This window comes from Colius striatus, chromosome 17 (genome assembly GCF_028858725.1).
Source record: "Colius striatus isolate bColStr4 chromosome 17, bColStr4.1.hap1, whole genome shotgun sequence".
Classification (NCBI taxonomy): Eukaryota; Metazoa; Chordata; class Aves; order Coliiformes; family Coliidae; genus Colius; species Colius striatus.
Window position 1 is genome coordinate 3,298,147 of NC_084775.1, and position 20,900 is coordinate 3,319,046.

Here is a 20,900-nt window from a genome sequence, read left to right on the forward strand (position 1 = left end):
AGACCCCCAGGTCTTGGAAATGCAAATCCAAACAGCTTCTCCCTTTTTCCCCTCACAACAGAACACAAAAGACACATTCAGCCCTGGTGCAATTCCTCCCACTGCCACCAAGGCACAAATCCCAGCCTGGCCCCACCACATACTTCTCTTTCTCGATTTCCATTGAAAGCCTCTTCATGTCTGTATCCTTGAAGTCAAAGGAGAGGCTCTCGTTGATGAGGTTGAAGCTTGGCAGGTCTGTAGGCAGTGGTGTTGTACTTGAGTTCATGGACTGCTAAAGAGACAGAGTACAAATGAATCACTTTTGGCCACACAAGTGTTCCCAGAACAAATGTTCTGTAACACAGAGGTAAACTCAGAGCAACACCTGAGCACACAGTACAAGGCACTACTTACCAATGCTGCAGTAAGGTTCTGACCTGCTACTCACACCCTCTTCTTGGAGCTGGCTGTGTTCTACCTCACAGCAGCACTGAACTGGATGGGTCTCACCATTTGCATGGGGAAAGGGAAGGGGCACATGTACCCCTGATGCCACACAGCTCAGAAGCCCATGTGTCTGAATGAGCCTCAGACTTTCTGGAGAGCAGATTAAGAGGCTCTTTTTCAGCTGATGATCTCTTCACACACAGGACAGCAAGCAGAGCAGCCAACAAGCCCAGAGCCCCAAGCACCAGATAAGCCTGAAGATTCCCTTGCTCCATTCTCAATTTGCTCTTCAATTCAGAGCTATTGCTCCTCTGGGACCTTGCTCTTTGGAGTAGTAAAGAGGAGACAAAACACCACCTGCCTCCAAAATCTACTGACAAGACTTGGTAGAATCCAGGTTTTATCATGGCTGTGCCACTTCAAACAACGCTGGACAAGCTGCCTCTTGGGAGACAACTGACAGAGTTTAACAGTAAATCCCATTTCATAAGTGAAAGCTGTGAACAGGGGCAACTTAAGACCTGTGTGACAGCAGAGTCTTGCACTCTGCTGCTCCCCAAAGAACACTGTAACCCCAGGGGTTAACTTGGGATGCAGCTTCAGTCAAATCCACAGAGATGCAGCAACACATTTTGATCTTCAAAGTGATTTCCAGTTCCAAGTGTTTAGAAACCACTGCTAGATCCAGTTGGGAATCACTCACATGATACCTGAGCAATGATTTGGGGCTTTCTTCCTCCTGCAGAACACAGTGATACCCCCCCCAGTGACACACGCTGCCAGGCCTCCAGATCTCAGCTCCTCCTCAGATGACCTTCCTGGCAGCCAAAAATGCTGTCACACCTCTAACAAACGGGCTCATTAGCAGCAGAGGAAAGGCATCCTGACTTAAGTCATCACTCTGCTCCTGCAAGACATTAGGTGATGAGGTTGGAAGCAGCAGCACACGTCAAGGGTGGCACAGCAGCTTCAGATGGCAGACTGCACGTGGATGTGAGTCACAAGTGCTGCCAGTGTGCTCAGCCCTCATCCTGGGGATGAGAAATCCAGCTCAGCATCCAAAAGGTCACCCACCTCTCTGCTAGATGCTCCCCTTGCTTTAAAGGGAGAATTAATACTTACAAGTATTTAAAAGGTGTTTGTCAAGAGGATGGGGGGGGACACACTTTTTTCTCTTGCCTCAAGTGACAGGACAAGGGGTAAGAGGTTGTGCTGCCCCTCTGCTCTGCCCTGCTGAGGCCTCATCTGGAGTCCTGTGGCCGGTTCTGGGCTCCCCAGCTGCAGAGGGACAGGGAGCTGCTGGAGAGAGGCCAGTGCAGGGCCAGCAAGATGCTGAGGGGACTGGAGCATCTTCCTTGTGAGGAAAGGCTGTGGGACCTGGGGCTGGTCAGCCTGGAGAAGAGGAGACTGAGAGGGGATCTCATCAGTGCTGATCAATACCCAAAGGGTGGGTGTCAGGAGGATGGGGCCAATGTTTGTTGTGTGGTGGCCAGTGCCAGGACAAGGGGGAACAGGCACAGGCTGGCACACAGGCAGTGCCACTGGCTCAGGAGGAGCAAGTCCTTTGGTGCTGAGGTGAGGGAGCCCTGGCCCAGGCTGCCCAGGGAGGGTGTGGAGGCTCCTTCTCAGGAGGTTTCCAACCCCACCTGGACACGTTCCTGTGCCCCTGAGCCAGGGGAACCTGCTGTAGCAGGGGCTGGGCTGGGTGAGCTCTGCAGGGCCCTTCCCACCCCACCACGCTGGGATTCTGGGATTCCTGTAATGAAAACAATGTGCCCAAATCAGCCTGGACTGGTGGGATGGCAGGAGACAGTGCTGCAGAGACCAAAAGCTGGTGGGATGGCAGAGCAGGGTACCTGCTCCAACAAATGAGATCTTGAGTTTCATCTGCTTACTCCTTTCCCTCACTTCTTCTATTTGGAATACTCCAGGGACTGTTTGCAGCTAGCTCTGCTTCAACAAGAACAGCCAGCACTGGGGTGTTGACAGATTTACTCTGCACAATAACCTGCTTCTTCCCTCAGCACCAGCCTGGAATTCACAAACAGCCAGGGCTCGTCCCCAGCTCGCTCCTTGGCTGGACAAACCTGAGAGGGACAACATTTCATTTACCCTGCAGAGGCAAAGCTGGAAGGCAAACACTGAGTACAAGCACAAACCAGGCAGCACCTGCAGCTGCATTGCCTGCCCTGGCTGGAGCACTACAGGTAAGTTTGACTCACACACGACAAGGAAACACAAATTCTCACACCCCTCTGCCATGCAGAACACAGCTGCATTAATTCTGGCACTGAAAGGGACAGAGAGGCTAAATTCCAGTCTCAGAGGAAAGGGGACAGGTCTGCCAAAGCACTTCACTGATTTAAATACTTGCATTTAATATTCCAGTCCCTTCCCTGTAAGGCACACAGGTGCTCACAAAGCCCTTCCCACGTGAGGTTCTACCATCTCTGCCGTGCAGGGGATCATCAGAACCAGCCTGCTGGCCTTCAAACAACCTTTCCACTTCTTTTTCTCAGCACAAGCTTGTTGGTTTTTGTTTAAAAAAACAAACCAAAGAGCCAAGCAGCAGCAGTAAAAGTTGAGCAGGAGTTTCAGGTGCTGCAGTCATTAAGCCCAACTGGCAACTCCTCAGGGTTACTCCAGCCACTGCCTCTCTTGTCCTCAGCACCACTCCTTCATGTCACAACAAACTGGTGAAGTCAGAGAGGAAGAGGAAGGAAAGAGCAAAGTAAGAGCCTGCTGAGGGCTTTCAAAGGCACAGGCTTAATATCCAGAGCAAAGCATCTCCCTGCCACTTGCAATAATCCTGGGGAAGTCTTGCATGAGGTGCAGAGATTTTTCATCCAGGGGCCACGGGGTGATAAAGAAGACATGAGCCTTTTCCTTTATGTGTTTCCTCACCTGGAACAAACTGTGTAGCCCTGTTAGTGCATTCAAGCAATTTCCTGCAGTTAATAGAGGCAAGCACCACGCTGACAGCAGCCATCCCTCTGGAGCAGGGCGAGACACAGAGCAAGTCGTGTCATGAGGCTTCCCCCGCAGGGAGAGCTCCTCCTGTTGCTGCCACTGCCTTTGCTGTGCTGCTCCTCAACGTGGGCAAGCCCAAGACAGCCACTTGCTACTTCAAAAGGATCAGAGAAGAGATGACTGCCTTTAGTCTTGCCAGGAGTGATATGTGAAGGGCAATGAAGGAGGCAAAGAGTCCTCACAGAGTCAGTGAAGAATGAATTGTTCTCCCAGCCCTGCTGGCCCGAGACTCAGATTCATGTCTCCTTTCTCAGACACCAGCTCAGGTCTCAAGGACTAAAAGGACAACCTTCAAGGACTAAAAAGACACCAAACCAAGCTTTAAAGAACCAGAATGAGAGTCTGGGAAGTTTTAAACAAAGGAAAAAGGAAGTATTGTAACTGTTTCTTGTCTTTTCTGCAACACATCCATCCACTCCTCACCTCACCTGCTGCTCTTGTTCCCCCTCAGGGAAGTCCTGTCTGGCTCCCAGTGCCCAGGGACAACACAGCACAGGCAGTGTGACCACAGAGAACAAGCAGCTTAGTGTTACACCCTCATGAAGGAAGAGAGGAGCTGGAATCTTGCACCATTCATCAGAACTACCATTTACCTGAGAGACATGAGTCTCCCAACAGCAGCTTTCAAAACTGCCTCATCCCTCAGGCCACCCTGGGCTGATCCTCTCCCTTGGGCTGTGCTTGCCTGCTGAGTCCCTGGCTGGGGGGAAGGCTTGCCCACATCCAGCTCCTTGAAGTGGTACACAGGAAGAGTCCCATGGTGGGGTGGGAAGGGCCCTGCAGAGCTCATCCAGCCCAACCCCTGCTACAGCAGGTTCCCCTGACTCAGGGGGCACAGGAACGTGTCCAGATGGGTTTGGGAACCTCCTGAGGAGCCTCCACACCCTCCCTGGGCAGCCTGAGCCAGGGCTCCCTCACCTCAGCACCAAAGGACTTTCCCCTCCTGTGCCAGTGGCACTGCCTGTGTGCCAGCCTGTGCCTGTTCCCCCTTGTCCCGTCACTGGCCACCACACAACAAACACTGACCCCATCCTCCTGACACCCACCTTTAGGTATTGATCAGCACTGATAAGGTGCCCCCTCAGACTTCTCTTCTCCAGGCTGAACAGCTCCAGGTCCCACAGCCTTTCCTCCTCACACAGATGCTCCAGTCCCCTCAGCATCTTGGTGGCCCTGCACTGGCCTCTCTGCAGAATTCTCTATCACTCCTGAAGATCTCAGCACAACTCATTTGTCTTCCCCCAACCCACAGGCAGCAGAGCAAGGACAGAGACCTCAGGGGAAGGGAGAAGTGAGGCAGGCTCAACAAGGGATGGAAGATTGTTGTCACTTGGATAGGGGCACAACAACCACACCTGTATCCCCCTGACCTTGGTAAACAACAGCCATGGAGTCTGTGCAAGGCAGGACACTCCTCCTGGGGCTATGAGAGCAGCAGGAGCTGCAACAGCTCACAGGGGGACCCTGTCACCCAACTGGAGGGGGAAAAAAGCACATCCTCCTCCCTCCTGGCACCAGCAGCCGTGTCAGGAAGGCCAGGGCTCTGTAGGGAAGGGAGAGGAGCACTGCCATGTGTCTGGAGGAGGAGGTGGCTCTGCATGGATCCCTTCCAGGTGGGTGCAGCTGGAGGGGTGGAGCTGAGCTCCCCACAACATTCCCACTGATGAGGCATCCCCTCAGCAGGCAGAGACCCATCCACACAGGGGTTTCTGCAGGAGGGCTTACTAGCTGGGGTTCTGCTTGCTTGACTATGGATGGACACAGCAACATGAGGGGAGATGGACGTGGAAGAGCTGCCTAAACATCAACACTGGGCTGCTGTAGCCATGCAGTGGAGTTTCAGTGAGGAGACTTCACCCTGTACACAAGCTAAATGCACAATTAAAGAACTGGTGGATCCCAGAATCCTAATGACTTGTACATAAGGAGCATTCCAAAGCCAAGCCACTTGACTCAATGTCCCATAGCTGAGAGCACCTGACTGATTCCCATCACTGCCCTTTTTGCAGAAAGCTTCCAGAGGAGGGGAGAAGGAGCCTGCAGCTACAAATGAAAACTTGAGTACTAGACAGGTCACTCACTCCCATCTATGTCTGCTCTGATTTCTCCTGGAGCTGTTGAGCTCTTCCCCCTGCACCCCTCAGGCCAGTGAGGCAGCCAAGCTGGCAGCTATGGCAGGTGGGAGCTGCAGGGAGGGCAGCACTGATGGGGTTTGTAGGCCCTGCAGCACAGAGAAGCTGAAGGAAGGAACTGCCAGACAGAGCAGAGCAACAGCCATTTAGTCTGGAGTTACAGTCCCCAGCAGCAACTGGGACCAGATGCTTCAGAGGAAGGTGTGAAAACCTCATAATGGGCAATTATGGAATCATCTCCCTTCAAGGAAGATTTTTCCCTGCACACAGATGCACAGTGGCTGGTTTGTGGCCAAAGAATAGAGGTTCTGAGCAATGTATATCCTGCCTGACAAGAATCAGGACATCCCTCAGTTTCTAAGTATGAACCTCTGTTTTAAAGGTTACACTCCACATGTGCCAGCAAAACATGGGTCTGGTTAAACTGGTGTCAGATTTGGTGCCTCTGATTCCACCAGCAGCTCACTCGCTCCTGGAGCAGCAGGCAGGGCAGGGGAGTGTCCTGGGTTCAGCTGGAACAGACCTGGTTCTCTCCACAGTAGCTGGGGCAGTGCTGTGGTTTGGGTTCAGGTTGACAATGATGTTGATACCACACTTAGTTGTCACCAGGTAGTGCTTCAGTTCCCTGTGCTTTGCCAGCCAGGAGGTGCACAAGGAGGTGGGAGGGAGCATGGCCAGGACAGCTGAGCCCAGCTGGCCCCAGGGCTATTGCATCCCATATTCCCAGTACAGAAACTGGGGGGAGCTGGTGGAGAGGGGCAGATTGCTGCTGGTGCAGGTCAGTAGGTGGGGAGCAATGGCATTGGCCATCAGTTGGGTTTTTCTCCTTGGGTTTTATTTCTCTCTCTTTGTTCTACCCCTTTTCATTCCTATTATCTTTTTTAATTACCAGCATTATCTTTCATTTCATTCAAGTTATTAAACTGCTCTTATCTCAACCCATGAGTTTTACCTTTTTATCCCTGCCTCTTCTCCCCAGCCCAGTGACAAGAGGGGAAGCAAGTGGGTGGCTGCATGGTGCATAGTTGCCAGCTGGGGTTAAAGCACAACAGTGAGGGGAAAGAGTTAAACCACAACAGTGGAGGGAAAGCAAAAAGATCAAAGTGACCTTCTGTGGGGTGGGGAGCCTGGATGGAAAGGGGAAGCACTGCTGAGGGTTTCTGAACACTGCTAAGCAATGCCATGAGAGAGCTCACACCCCTCTGCTGAGGAGATGGAGATACAAGGCTGCTCCAAGCTACAGAGGAGGGGGCAATTATGGGCTGGTGACTGGAGACTCAATACAGGTTGCTCTTACTGTGTAGGAGGACTTGCTGGTGATCTCCAAAAGCTTCTGCTTCGCTCTCCGCTCAGACTCACGAGCCTCCTGAAGGTCTTGCTTTAGCTGATCAGCCTCCTTCGCCCTACAAGGTACAAGAGCAAATATCAGACTGAAGTGGGGAGGAGATGGAGAGGCAGGGCTACAGGGTAGGTGTGGAAAAGGCCCTCAAGTGAGAATCCATTAGAGCAATGGAAACATCAGAACCATTGATGTGTGGTAGGTTTTACTTAGCACAAAAATCCAAGGTATAGAAGGACAACTCTGACATGGGCTCTGCATGAGCTAAGGGCTTGTTGTTGTTCTCTAGCTAAGGGCTAGAGAAGCATGCCAAGATGCCAGAACAGGGAGAATAACTTCCAAAGTTAAGCTCAGACTTCCACCAGAGAGGCAGCTTTCTGACAAGCCTCTACTAACAGTTCTTTACTACATTCAGGAAGAAAAAAATGTACCTCAGACTGCAAAGTTTTGCCTACTCATGGGGCCCAACAATCCCAGAGCTCTTGAGGCTGAAGGACCCCCCACGAGGAGAAAGCCAAAGGAGAGAAGGTTGTTCACTCTGCCAGACTGAGGGGAGACTTCACAGACAGAAACAAAGGCAAGAAGAGATGGACAAGGGCAGGGCTCACCCAAGCAGAAGAGCTGACACTGAACAAGCACTCACACAGAAAGGAGTAATCAGTTGGAAGGAAACAAGAATGATCTTTTACTTGTTTGCTACCAAAAGCATCATGGGATCTGAGCTTAGGTATCAAGAGGATAGAAACAGCAGTTTTAACAAGAAGTAAAGAATCCAGGAGCTAGGGACACCTGAAACAAGGACCTCATGACTGGTAAGGAGAACTGAACAAGTGAGAGGTAAATAGAGTAACAGAGAGAGAACTGGGAGTGTAGATCCACCATGCAGAAGAAAAAAAACCCAAGCAAAGCCAAGTGTTATTAATGTTGTCAAGTACTTTGGGGAATGCAGTGGGTGTTTGCAGAAATCACCCAAAGTAGAGCTGGCTTCTGCTGTTGCTGGTGGGGTGAGAGAGGTGTGGAAGGCACAGTGCCAAGGATACTGGTGGCTTCTCCCCCACTAGCTGACAGCCCCCTTCCTTGCTGCTTTCAGCACAGTATCTCTCCCTTCAGAGCAGGGCCTCCAGCTCCAATCCAGGGAAAGATCAGGGCCAGTACTGCTCTACTTGCACCATTTCCCAGTCAGATACAGCTCAGCTGTGGCAAACATTTGAGATGGAGAAACAAACCAGCTGAGTCTCTGGGCCGTTTTCAGCTGTACATGCACGGGAGGCCAAGGGTTCACTGCAAACCATTGGAAGGCATGAGCCACTGTTTCAGCTAAGCCAGAAGGGGGTTGGAAAGCAAAGCAGAGGCAGCTGCAAGGTTGTACCCTCTGACCTCCTCTCTGACTCCTCGGCCATTTTCAGTGCCAACATCTCTGCCTCTAGCACCTTCTGTTCCATCAGCCGCTTCTCCTCCTCTGTCCGGATGGCCGTGGCTTTGATGCGCTGCATCTCCTGTTCAGCCTCAGCTGCTTTCTGAGCCAGGAGCTTGGCCTCCTCCTCTGTGATCTGAGCCTTCTCAGCCAGCAAGTCTGCTGTCTCTTCAGACCTCATCTGAGAATTAAGGGACATTAAGCCATCAAGTGCACTGAATGTGCTCCCAGCCCCCAGAGCTGGGCACTCAGCTGCTGGCTCTGCATGGCCACCACAGCCCATCGAGTCCCTCCCTTCCATCAGTGCCTGCTGCCTTCTGCAGCCAAGACCTGAATGTGCCCAAGCTCCATCCCAAATCACCCTCCTTTGTGCTTCTGCCACAGCAGGCCAGAAGGATAAAATCAACTCCATCCCACGTCCTGACCACTCTCTGTCCACTGCAGTTTGAGAATAGCCACAGAACAGTCACAGTGTTGCCTCCTCAAATGCTTCAGCAGTGGAAAGAGAGAGGAATAGCTGCAGTGCCTTGGGAAAAAGGCCTCCCAGAGACCTACCAGAGCCTCATTAGCCATCGTTGCCTCTTCCTTTAACTGCATCAGTCTTCTCTCCAGCTCATCCCTTGTCCTCTCAGCTTCCTCTCTCATTTGCTTCTCTCGGGCCAGGCGTTGCCGCTCCATCTGGGAGAAAGGGGATTGGAGGAAGCAAGGAGCAGTAACACACATTAGAAAGGCTTTCCATAGGATGAGTGAGGGTCACTATGTGGGGTTAGGGCACAGGATTGAGCACTGCTGCCTCCTCTCAGCTTATGAACGTGGGCAGCCTCACTAAATGAGAGTGACCTGATGCATTCAGCTCCTTTGAAAAGTGCCATTCCTGACACAATCCCCTGTCCCCTGCTCAGGCTGTTACCCACAGCGCTGCTGCACAAGCTGCCTGCAGGTGGTTACATCCCCAGACAGCACCCTCCTACACTGACTCACAGGGCAGACTCAGACAAGTCAGAGTCCCAAGAGCCCCAGCTCTGCCTAGAGTTTCTTGCAGCAGGTTGTACAGACAGCAAAGCTGGGCTTAAAGGCATCTTCAAACTATCAAACGTAGGCACGCTGCGAGGCAGGAGCTTGAAGGAGGTGGAGAGCTGCTGCTTTTGATCAGACACCTAACCCAGCATGCTGGAAACCTCACTTCCACTCATTTACAGGGCAAGTCACAAAGAGTGTAACCACGTTTATAAATTCCTAGAAACAGCAAAACTCTCTGCCTCCAGCTCAGTCTGCAGGGAACAGCTTCTCCTGGAGGGGAAGAGCTGAGATAACCCCACCAGAACCCTGCCACCTCTGCCCAGAAGCTGTGGAGGGCATTGTGCAGGTGCAGCGTGCCTGCCAACCACCTCCCTGCCAGCCAAGCACCTGAAGGGAGCCACTGGGCTCATTACCACAGGGAGCTGAAGCACTCCAGGCCAACAGAGATGGGTGCATTATAAATAGCCACGCTGCAGCAAAGCTTCACAGCAATGCACAGGCCACCCACTGGGTTTAATAAGGGAAGTGTGACAAGACATGGCACTCTGCTCCGTGGACAACTGTGTTCTGGAAGTGGGACGCCCACTGCTCTAATGGATGGCTCTGCTGCCTTCTATTAAAGGTTCTCCTCATTAATTATCATTCCCATCTGCATCCCACTCAGGACTTCCATTAACTTCCATTAACAAGACTTCCTGATTCTAAAAAGGATGATCTGAAACTGGTTAACAACTAACTGTGGATGCTGAGGAGAGAGCAGAGAGCCAGCATGGTGGCCAGCTCAGGAGAGAGCAGCCAACCCAAGCTGAGGCCTGACCTGTCCCATAAAGCATGAGTGCTCTGGATTTGAGAGCTTGTGAGAAGTGATAAGCTTCTGCTCACTCTCAGTGCCCTCACCTCCACCAGCAGCTCAACTAAGCACAGGACATCAGGTCTTGCTGGCGTTACTCAAGTGCATCAAAAGCTCACAGCGTCCCTGAAGCCACCAGTGCTTGGACACTGCTGCTCCTTCCAAGGAGGACCTTTTGCTCCACTACTGCCAACTTCTTCCAAATCAGAGGAGGTCCCATAGGAAGCAAGAAGCCTCCCTTCCCCAGAGGAACCAGCCTGCTTAACCTCTCAGTGACTCACGTCCTGCCCTCTCCTGACACCCCACAAGCTACAGGAAGGAGAACTGCTTCAGGAGGTGCCTGCCAAGACAAGCCACAGCACATCTCCAGGCCAGCTGAACACCTCAACACCAAGTCCAGCATCTCTGTGGACATACTCAAGTCAGTAACTTAGCAGCCCCTTGAGCACAAGAGCCTCCTGGGAGCAAAGGGCTGCTTTGGTCTCTTCTGCTGCTATCTAGCGGTTTCACTGCGAAAGGGACATTTATATTCCAAGCAGCAGTATCCAGATTAGCTGTGCAGGTTTCAGTGAGTAGAAAAGGTCTATGAGCAGAAAACAATGATTCATACAATCCAATTTGCTGATATATGCTCGTGGGCTCCACGCTGCTGCCTCCAAAGAGCCGCTCCCGCCGCCGGGGCTGACCCGCGGCAGATAAAGGAGGCCAAGCACTGAATTAGCATGCAGGCTGCACACTGTGCCTTCCATCACCATGCAATTAGGAAATGAGGCAAAGAACTACACAGCTCCCCCTCACAGCCCCTGCTTTATTTACAAGCAGCTACCCCAATGCATATCATCTTCCCAGCTGCAAGAGCACAGGCATTAACTGAGGCGGGGAAGATGCACACACGGCTGTAGCAGGGAAGATGCACACACACACACACACACACACACTTGTAGGACACTCAGATCAGCTCTTCCCCACCATGTCCTCCCAGGTTTGTTCTCAAGTGTGGGGGCTGGATTTGGGCTGCCAGGCTGTCATCAAGCTGCAGAGCCAAGTTGAGAATGACTGCTGAGGCGGGAGCAGGCTACTAAAAAGAGATGTTGAGCTGGACCTTCCCTCAAAGCTGCTCAGTGTGCTTGATGCCATTCTGGAGACTGTTCCTTCCCAGGTTCATTTGCATTTCTGATTTTGGCTTGTGGTCTAGTTATACAAGATGTCTCTCACCTGCTTCCTGGCCTTCTCCTCCCTGGCCTGTGCTTTCATCTGCTGGACCTCCAACGAGTCTGCCTTTCTCCTCCTCATGAAGAGGTCGTGGTTTCCAATACACAGCTGAAGTATCTATTGCAGTCAAGGGCGAAGAGCAGAGGGAAACAGCTGTACACATGATGATGATGAGGTAGTTTGTATTCTTGACACAGAAAAACACTCAAACTGCTTTGGTTTGGTGATTGTAAGCACTTCCACCCACTGATCTCAAACCTTATGAGCTCTCAAACCCACATGCAGGGCAGGGAGCCAAGACACAGTCAAGTCCCACACCAAACAGCAGCTCCTGGCCTGTCAGCTCTTTGCAGAGACCAATTTTCTGTCTCTCTGCATCCAGCACAACATGGTTCTGGCAAGTTTTATACCAGCCCTAAAAGGCATTAGGCCAAATAGTGAAACAAAGACTTCTACAGTGCTGAGCAGGTCTCACTGCCCCCTTTCTGCAGGTTCAAGATGAACTTGCACCTTTTCCCAACTGTGTGTTTAAAGCATTGAGATTAAAAAGAGAAGAAAAAGAGAAGGAAAACCACTTTCCATCTTGGACAAATAGAGGGCTTATCAAAAACTTCCTTGGACACCTTCAGATACCTTTGCTGATAGGTTTGGAGCACCGACGTGGTTTCCTCTGGTAGTCAAGGAGGACAAGGAAGGTGGCAATACTAGAGGAGGCTTAGCAAAGGGGTGGGCACACAGAAGAGAGAAAGCTCTTTTCAGCAATAAAAGCAGGTTTCTAAACTCAAATTCCTTTCTAAAGGACTGAGTCACACACCAATCTCCCATTTCACAAGTCACAATGACTTTGGAGCCAGAGGAGCTTCAGCAGTATGAACTGCAGTGAATGACCTCCTCTAGGTGGTCCTGCTCTGGCAGGGGGGTTGGACTGGCTGATCTTTTGAGGTCCCTTCCAACCCTCAACATTCAGTGATTCTGTGAATGAGGCTTTTGTCAGGAAGCCCCACTTCTGTGGTGAGTGAAGTACAGGACAGCAAAGGTCCCCTTCCTCTCTTATAAGGATGGGAAAAATAACCCCCATTGGCTTCTTCAGGTCTCTTGTGTCACTTAACATGGTGCACAGCTACTATAGAATCTGGATGAAAGCTCCTCCAGATACCAAATCCAGAACACTAGCTAAAGCTGGGGTCTAACAGGAATGCAGAACAGCCCAACATAGCCCTCTCCATCCTTGTACACAGAGAGTGTCCTCAGAAGGGACCAGCCTAGGGAGAAAAGCAGGACTGCAACTCTGATCAACATCCCAAAATAGGGACATCTACATCACAGGACAGAAGAGAAAAGGTCTGCAGGAGGAGAGGGGGATCTGAAGCAAAGATAAGTGTGAAGAGAGTTTTACTTACTAATTGCTTTCTGCCATGCAGGTCAGCTGTAACTCCAAGAGTTCAGAAAGGGAGCACAAACACAGGACAGAGAGGAGAGGTTCTGTGAAGGAGTTTGACTTGAGCTTGCCCCTTCTCTTCTAGAGGCTATGACTGAGTAGTAACTGCTACATCCCATCACATGCAGGGTCCAGCCAGGCCAGCATGTTCTCTGACTCCTCAAAGGATCAGCCCCAAAGAAACCACTGCTGCAAGCAATACAAACCACTCTGTCTGTAGACTTACCAGCTTGTTCACACGTAGCTTTGATGAATTGAATTTAAAAACATCAATCTTTTTGTCCAATGGCTTAATTGTAAACTGAAAGGGAAGAAATCAAGAGGGAGAGAGTTATCAGAGAGCAGTGCACTTAATAAAACCACAGCTATAAAAGTATTAGTGAGAGCTTTGGCTCACAGGAGGTCAGCAGTGTCAGACAAACAAAGCTGAGAGCTTGTCCCTGTGGCTTTTAGCCAAGCAAGAGAACTAACATCAAAAGCAACCAAGGAGACAACTGTTCCTCTGGTCTGGAAAACGTGAGTGCCACACAGAAGCAATGAGAATGCTGTCCACCTACAGGCTGCAATGCCTGACAGGCTCTGTCCTCTGCAGAGCACCTTGCAGAGGGCAGACAGCTCAGCACCTCCCAAGGAAAGGCAAGATGCTGCTCTCCTGGCAGCTGCAGGGAATGGAGAACCTAGAGCAGAAGCTCCTGGCACTTCTGAAGTGAGGAAGAACCAGCTCAGCTGCCCGAGGGATGAGCAGGAGGGTTGCATGAGGAACACAGCAACAGGAGTTGCTGTGGACACCTCCACTTGCAAGGGTTCCCCAAAAGGATGCTCCATGCATTTTGTTCTCCAGAAATCAGCTCCATAATTCAAAGTATTAGTCCCTGGCTCTAACTTGTATTTACACTGCACATACCAATCAAACAGCTGGAACCACAGACTGCATTTAACCCCTCCAAAAAGCTTTCCCACAGCGGGTCTCTCTCGAGAGGATAGAGGTGGCATTGCCAGGCTTGAGAGTTTTGGTAACACAGCCCCTGGATAGACTCTGAGCTAACAAAAGGATGCTTGAAGAGATGAAGTGCTTTGCAACACAGCATTTTTTAGAAGGCATGCATCTATTCCATCACTCCCCCACACGCTACAGAAATAACCGGCTGAAGAGCCAGCGCTGGAGCAGGCAGTCTGTGTCCATTAAAGGAGGCCTATTTGTCAACCCATGGTACTGCCTGCAAAGGGCTCAGCACAACTCGCCCTGCCACTGTTTTCTTTTGTCAGTTTAAGAGCCAGTCTTTCCAGGCTTTCACCCAGGCAGACGTGCATGCACGTCCCTGGACTCAGGCTCCTTCCAGTCACCGAGGGACGCAGCAGAGACACAGTTCAGTTCCACAGAAACAGTCAATCTTTGTTCCAACAGCTTCAACCCTTCTGTTGTGTCTACACAGCTGTCATACCCAGCTATTAAGCCTGTTTACTATCACATCAGGTCTAGTTGCAGTCATCTTATTACACAGCTGATTGACCTGAGGGAAGGTGGCAGTCCTTTCCCTCAAGAGAAAGTCCTATTACTGTCTCGTGCTGAGGCCTGCTTTCAGAGGCTTCAGTCCTCAGGCTTCTGAGGCAGTGCCTGAGCTGACAGCTTCCACTGCACTCCTCTGGAAAGTTTTCCTCCCTGTGACAAAGTCACCAAGTGCTGGGCTCTTCTGTGAAGCTCTTTCTTTTCAAGGAGTAAGCCAATCAAAGATAACTCCAGCACATCCTTACTGCTTATAAAACTTCACAACACAGGCAATAAATGCAGCTGAGGGGAAACCTTTAGCTCTCACCCTGATCAATATCACGTTTAGATTGGGGAGTTAATTTTTAATTAAGAAGTTAATTTTCTTCCTTCACCATGAAGGCAGATGCTTTTCTCTCAGCAGCTCTCTCAGGCTGAAAATTGGGCAGATCAGTTTCCCCTCCACAGCCAATTTCACTGCTATTCTCAACTAGGTTTGGTGGCCAATGATGCAGAAGATTCATATTTGTGCTCTGGATTTAATAAATATCTATCCAATAGCAGTCTTATATCACTTAGCTTCCTAAAAAGATTCCAGCTGTTATGCCAAGCCCAGCAGCCTGCAAACTCCAGATGATGTAATGATATGGCAAGAGGCAAGAGCTCGTCTCGCCAGGAACATAGCTCACTGTATTTCATAGTACAGTATATCATGCACAGTAATAGAATGTAATACACAGAGCAAAGCAGAGATCTCAACTTCTGAACCTTGATCTTTGGGTTCAGCACAACAACAAATAGGGGTTTGGGAAAAAAAATGACACAGTGGGTTTGAACATACTCTAAAACCAAAGAGAAGAGCTCCCAGCTGACCTCTTGTACACCCACGCCAGGAAGGTTTCAGAGAGGCTCAGGATTGGGGTTTCAACTGGAGAAGCTGAGCTGCCCTTAGCTAAGCTGGTGACAGCAAGAAGGGCAGGCAGAGAAGCTAAGAGAAATCACTTGAAATTGCAGTTGAGTTGTTACTGCTCTTAGGTAAGAAGGCAGACACATCCCTACCTCTTTGTCGCTGTACGAGATATTCCGGATCTCGTTCCACGGGAAGGAGATTTTAGGAGTCAGCCTGTTGTCTGGGTCATAAATGTGAAGACCCAAGGCATCGACACCAAGGAGCAGTTCTGTGCCCTTTTTATTCTACAAGAGGAAAGAAAAGAGCAGAAAATCCTTTTATTCCAGTGGGAGAGTGTGACACGAGCCATTGTTAGCTTCACCTGTTAGCAGACCCACTAGCACTGCCTATAAGAAGAGCTTTGGCCTCCCCAGTGAAGCAGGCTGCAGCAGGGACTCTCACCAACACACTGCAGCAACCTCCAAGGTGTGCTGGTTCTCCAAGGCTCCACTCATTCAATCTCACAGCAACACAAAAGACACAGACTCACACAAGAGCTAGGCCAGGACGACAACGTGCCCTGCAACCTGCACTCACCTTAATGGCAAAATAGTTCACTCCATACATCTCCAAGTCCTGAGCTATCTTCAAATACTCCATTTCAGCTTCATCTCTGTCAGACAAAAAACCAGAGCAGTGTAATAATGCTTGGTAGGATCAGAGAGAGAGTGGGGTGGCTGCTCTTTCTGATCCTAAACACACACAAGGCTTTCAAGCTGGACTGTCTGTATCACACAGGTCAAGCCTGTCTTTGCTGGCAGGATCAATAAAGCCCAATAGCAAATCCCACTCTGCAGTGTGCTGGCATCTTAGTGGTTGATGCAGCACTCTGAGCTTTGCTCTGTCCACCTCCCAGTCCCTTCAGTACAAATAGGAAATCCCTGCTTGGGAGGCCTCTGTGGCAGATCTATCTGACTTTAGGCTTACCCCCGTAAGGAGCATTTTAACACAGCAATAGAGCTCATCAGTCTGAAGGTTCATTGCTTTTCCTGGCCCAGAAAGCACTCTTAGTCCCTAAGCAGACAGGGCTGCCTGTCTCCCTGCCCCTCTGCAGGCAGTCCCTTAGTGCTGGACATCAGTCCTAAATAATCTCTAGGATCCCATCAGCGACCAGGGAACAGCAGGGCACATGTAGAGTCGTCAGAGAAAGCCCTTTGCTTTTGATGGGTCTGCTACAGAGCTGTGCTGACATTAACCATGCTGTCTGCAGAGCTCATCCATCATCTGCCCCAGCTCCCCAAACCCTGGTGAGTTGTCAGGTGAGAGGACTGATGCTGACCCATCCCTGCAGCACACGCTCACCTTGCTCTGCCGCGGTGCTCTGCGTACCAGGCTGTTATCCTTTCCTCCCACATCTCTGGAGTCATCTGATACAGGTTTATTACCTGAGATACATGGGGAGACAAGAGATCAGGTCACACTGCAGCTCTTGTCACAGTCAGTGACCAGCCTCAAGCCACCCTTCCCCAGCACCATGACCAGCCTCAAGATGGGCAGCTCTCAGCCCCGCACCCTGCCATTGCCCAACGCTCACTCAGCCCTCCCAAGCACAGGCAAACTGTCCCCAGCCCAACACAGGACATGCAGGCAGGATCATCTCAGGACAAGAAACAAAACATTTGCTTCTGGTTTTATTGAGATTTATCAGCAAGGGATTCACTTCTTCTCCCTCAATACGACTTCACCATCAAGGAAAACAAAGCAGGGTGCACCCCACGGGCAGACCCCAGAGACCCTCTCTGCAAAGGGCTCTGTTACACAAAACACCTCCAGGCTTAGGAAACTACTGGTCAAGCTCCTTACCCGCTTTGGAAGCAACTCCTCTTGTGCCAAGAAGCCTCGCTTGTGGACATTGGGATCATAGTCACCGTACTGGAAAGAAGCACAGACACAGAGCCCACCCCACGTTAACACCACAGGCCAGTAAAACTCTTCTCCCTCACACATCCACCCCTTGGGCAGACATATGCTGCTCAGGAAATGTAATAACCTGCCTTCTTTGTAATTTGATTGCTAATAGAAACTAATCTCCTCCTTCTACTCATGCAGCAGAGGTGGAAGCAGAACAAAACTCCCCACCATCAGCTGACATCCACCGGCGGTTGACATCCCCCAGCTGGACTAGATGACCACTGTAGGTCCTTTCCAAATGAATGATTCCATACTGTTCTAATTACCATGCCCAGAAAACACTTCCTCTGATGCAGGACAGACTCAGAAGGAGTCCTTGCTGAGAAGTCCTTGCTGCCCCACCAGCAGTGAGGCAAGGGAGTCAAGACACAAAGACCTGTTCCTAAAGACTGATGGATACCAGTCATTGGGGGTGAGGCAGATGGTCATTCCTCTGTCCCTGCTCACCACCCTAATGAACAAACATCAGAAAACATTACAGGAGTTTGACAGACTCCTCTTGGGCAGGTGTCAGCTATTCTGCTGGAGGCTCTGTTGCTAAACTGAGTCATGGGATTCAGTTCAGATTTGTTCAGTGCATCCAGTAATTACTAGTATTTGTTTAGATTTACATCTTTTTGAGCAGCATATAAAGTAACTGAGAAATCAAACTGCTTATTAACAGATTGAAAAGCTGAGTGGCCCTGCAGTGCAGGTGAAAATGAATTTACCTCCCATACAGCTTAAGAGGGCAGGGAACAGGCAGAAAGCAGCACCTCCAATAACCTAGCAAGTCCAAGAGAAGAGGACGATGGATGCGAGGCACGTAGAGGAAATGCTGCGGTTCTCATTCACCTGGCAAACAGGACTCCTGCAGTGACATTCCCCAGTTACACAAGACACAGCAAGGTTTGCTCCAGTCCCTCACTTTGCAAGGGAGAGAGTCCTCCCCTCCCCTCTCTCCCAAGGAACCTCAGCTCACCTACTACAAAACCATGGCGATTTTTAAACCCAAGAGCAAGACACACGGTGCTCGTGTAATAAAGCAGGAAGCTTTCCCTATCAGCCTCTTTTCTGTGCCAGAACCATCATGTCTTACACTAAAACCAGAGCTCAGCATCATGTCTACACATACACCCCCTCTGCAGCCCAGCCAGGGACCTTCCCTAAGACTACACGCAGGGATTAAAGATGCAAATATTGATTAGGAGCCAAGGCAGATGCAAAGGAAGCATTCAACAATCAACACTGACTCAGCCTTCAATTAGCATAACAAAACCACCACGGGGTTCATTCAGGAGGGTGCTGAGCAGCAGCAACTGTTTGTCTTCCAAGCTCTAGAGATGCTGGGAGCTCCTCAGAAAGCAACGCATTGAACAACACATGTCCTTCGAACCCACATCAAAAGGGAAGAGCAATCAAAACGTGGCACCAGCAAAGGAAACAACTCCAATAACCTTGGTGAGGCAGAAAATAGATCATTTTTAGGTGATGAAAATCACAGCAAATAGGATTAACTCGATTCTTTTCCGTTGTGATGTGCTGTGGAGATCCAAGCCTAAGCGTGGATTATGTGATTTCCACGTGGTGAAAAACATTGCCACGTCCCAAAGGAGTGTTTGTACTGAGAGGGAGTCTGGAGAAGAGCATTCATTATTCACAAGTCCAAAATCAACAAATGGCTTAAGCATTGCAGTATATGTTGGCTCAAACAATGAGGCAAACACACTTTAAAGACCTTCTCAATTAAATCTTTACCTCGAAGCCTCCTTCAGCCCCTTCATTGAACTCTCCATTAATATTCACAGTTCCACGTGGAAGTTGCTTTTACCTCATCCACAAACCTGCTTTACCCCATCCTGGATAAACACAGGCATAGTCAGCTTCAAAGTGTTAACACCACGTGTGGTTTGTTTGGAGGGAGGAGAAAAAAAACCTCCTCGAAGATAAAAGAGCCCTTTGCTAGTGCTGCAAGACATGAAGTGCTGAGAGTGCTGCAAGACATGAAGTGCTGAGAGTGCTGCAAGACATGAAGTGCTGAGAGTGCTGCAAGACATGAAGTGCTGCAGCACAGCAGCTCTCTGCATGAAGGGCAAGCAGAGGAAGAGCCTCCTGGACATTCCCATCTTCTGCTGGGATGCATTTTTCAGTAGCTTCCACATCTCTCCAGGCTATTTAAAACCTGAACCACCTCCAACATCTGAAAGCAGTGTGGGTGGTTGGAATGCAAGGCTAGAGGGGAAAACACACAGTGATTCCCCAGATGAACACAATGATATAGAAATAAAGAAGCTCTTATTTTTATGACCACCACACTTCCTTTGTTATGGCAGGTAGGTGTGAGGCAACAGTACAGAGCAAGCTGGCTGTCAATCAAATGGCTGCAAACACAGCGTGGTGTTGGGCTGTTATGTCCCTAATCATGCAAACCTGTGCATTATTAGTGGAATTATTGTGCTGAGTGGCTGCTTTCTGGTCCAGAATGGATATCATTATCCTGTGTAACTGGAAGGAGATGACCTACAGCATCTTTCCTCCTAGGATGTGTTTTCAGCATGTTCTTCTGCTGGAAGAAAAAAGCAGCAGAAGGGGAAACCCTGCCTGGAGGGGCAGGGAAGAGAAGTGATGGCTGATGGCAGGCATGAAAGGATGTTAGCAAAGATCAGCAAAGGCATCCCTCTTCCCCCTTCTCACAATCTCTGTGGAGAATCAAGATGTGCAAGGTTAGGAGACCCTCTCTGACTCCAGCTGACCGAGCGTGTTGAGCTTGTTACTGAGTGCAAAGCCAACAGCTGCACTGCAAGCAGAGACAGGGGAGGTCCAAGAGTGCTGTACCCAACCACAGCCTGTTCCCAGCCTGCCAGCAGAAACTGCCATGACCAAGAGCTAATAGCACTCAGTATTTACCCAATGGTTTATTCATTTTGGCAACAGGAAAAGTCATCCCCTACGTACCCTCAGCTCAGTAGGTCAATGGAGAAAAAGCCAAGGAAGTGTTTGCCCATGCACTGTTATTAGAGTGATGAATGATTCACACCAATAGAAACCTTCCTAAAAGCAACTTGTCTTTCCCTGGTTGATGAGTGTCTTAAAATATGGTTTCATCAATATCCTGGCTAGGAGCAGAGAACATCTTTTTCTAGTAAATTCAAACATTCATCACCAAAGAACACTGCTGCATGTCACCCAGGACAATGTTCAGACAAACCAGGCATGGACTAAAGAGCTATGAGGAAGACTATGCAATAACATGGAAAAAGCCACAGGGAAACACTGAGGCCTGGCCTCTGTTTCCAACCAGGCTGGATCAGGCCCTCTCCTCAGGCAATGGAGCCAAATTCTCTATTCCTGCTAAGGCTGTCTCACAGACCAGAGAGCAACCCTGCTTCTCCTGAACTGCTCAACAATCATGCTCCTCAAGGACAGGCAGAAAGGCCAGACCCAGGGCATGGCCATCTGCCTGTGGCCCAGCAAGCCAAAACACCTCCCTAAATCACATCCAGAGAGCCAGAACTATGACCACAAGTGATAACACAGCTGGGCTGCAATCAGATTCCAGTCACTCCTTTTCCAAAGACATTATCTTTGCACACATAAACTGGAGATTAGCCAGAAGACTTGTTAATTGAGCAGCAGTACATGTTGTGCATATACAGGGATAAATTACTTCCCCTCCTGCAAGAACGTCCCCACTTCTGAACCTTGGGCTGC

General features: G+C 50.0%; 1 protein-coding gene across 16 annotated transcripts in view; it reads right to left on the bottom strand.

The window, feature by feature from the left end:
* NF2 (NF2, moesin-ezrin-radixin like (MERLIN) tumor suppressor) overlaps positions 1-20,900 on the bottom strand; it is a 54,469-nt gene that overhangs the window by 14,210 nt on the left and 19,359 nt on the right. For 8 of the 16 annotated variants that reach the window (XM_062009531.1, XM_062009540.1, XM_062009536.1 and 5 more), the window contains 10 exons: positions 17,103-17,171; positions 16,602-16,684; positions 15,837-15,912; positions 15,410-15,544; positions 13,091-13,165; positions 11,430-11,543; positions 8,900-9,022; positions 8,308-8,525; positions 6,889-6,994; positions 144-274 (listed from right to left, as the gene is read on the bottom strand). In XM_062009531.1, the coding sequence (XP_061865515.1) occupies positions 144-274; positions 6,889-6,994; positions 8,308-8,525; positions 8,900-9,022; positions 11,430-11,543; positions 13,091-13,165; positions 15,410-15,544; positions 15,837-15,912; positions 16,602-16,684; positions 17,103-17,171 (1,130 nt within the window). The other 8 variants (XM_062009538.1, XM_062009539.1, XM_062009527.1 and 5 more) reach the window with 5 other exon arrangements.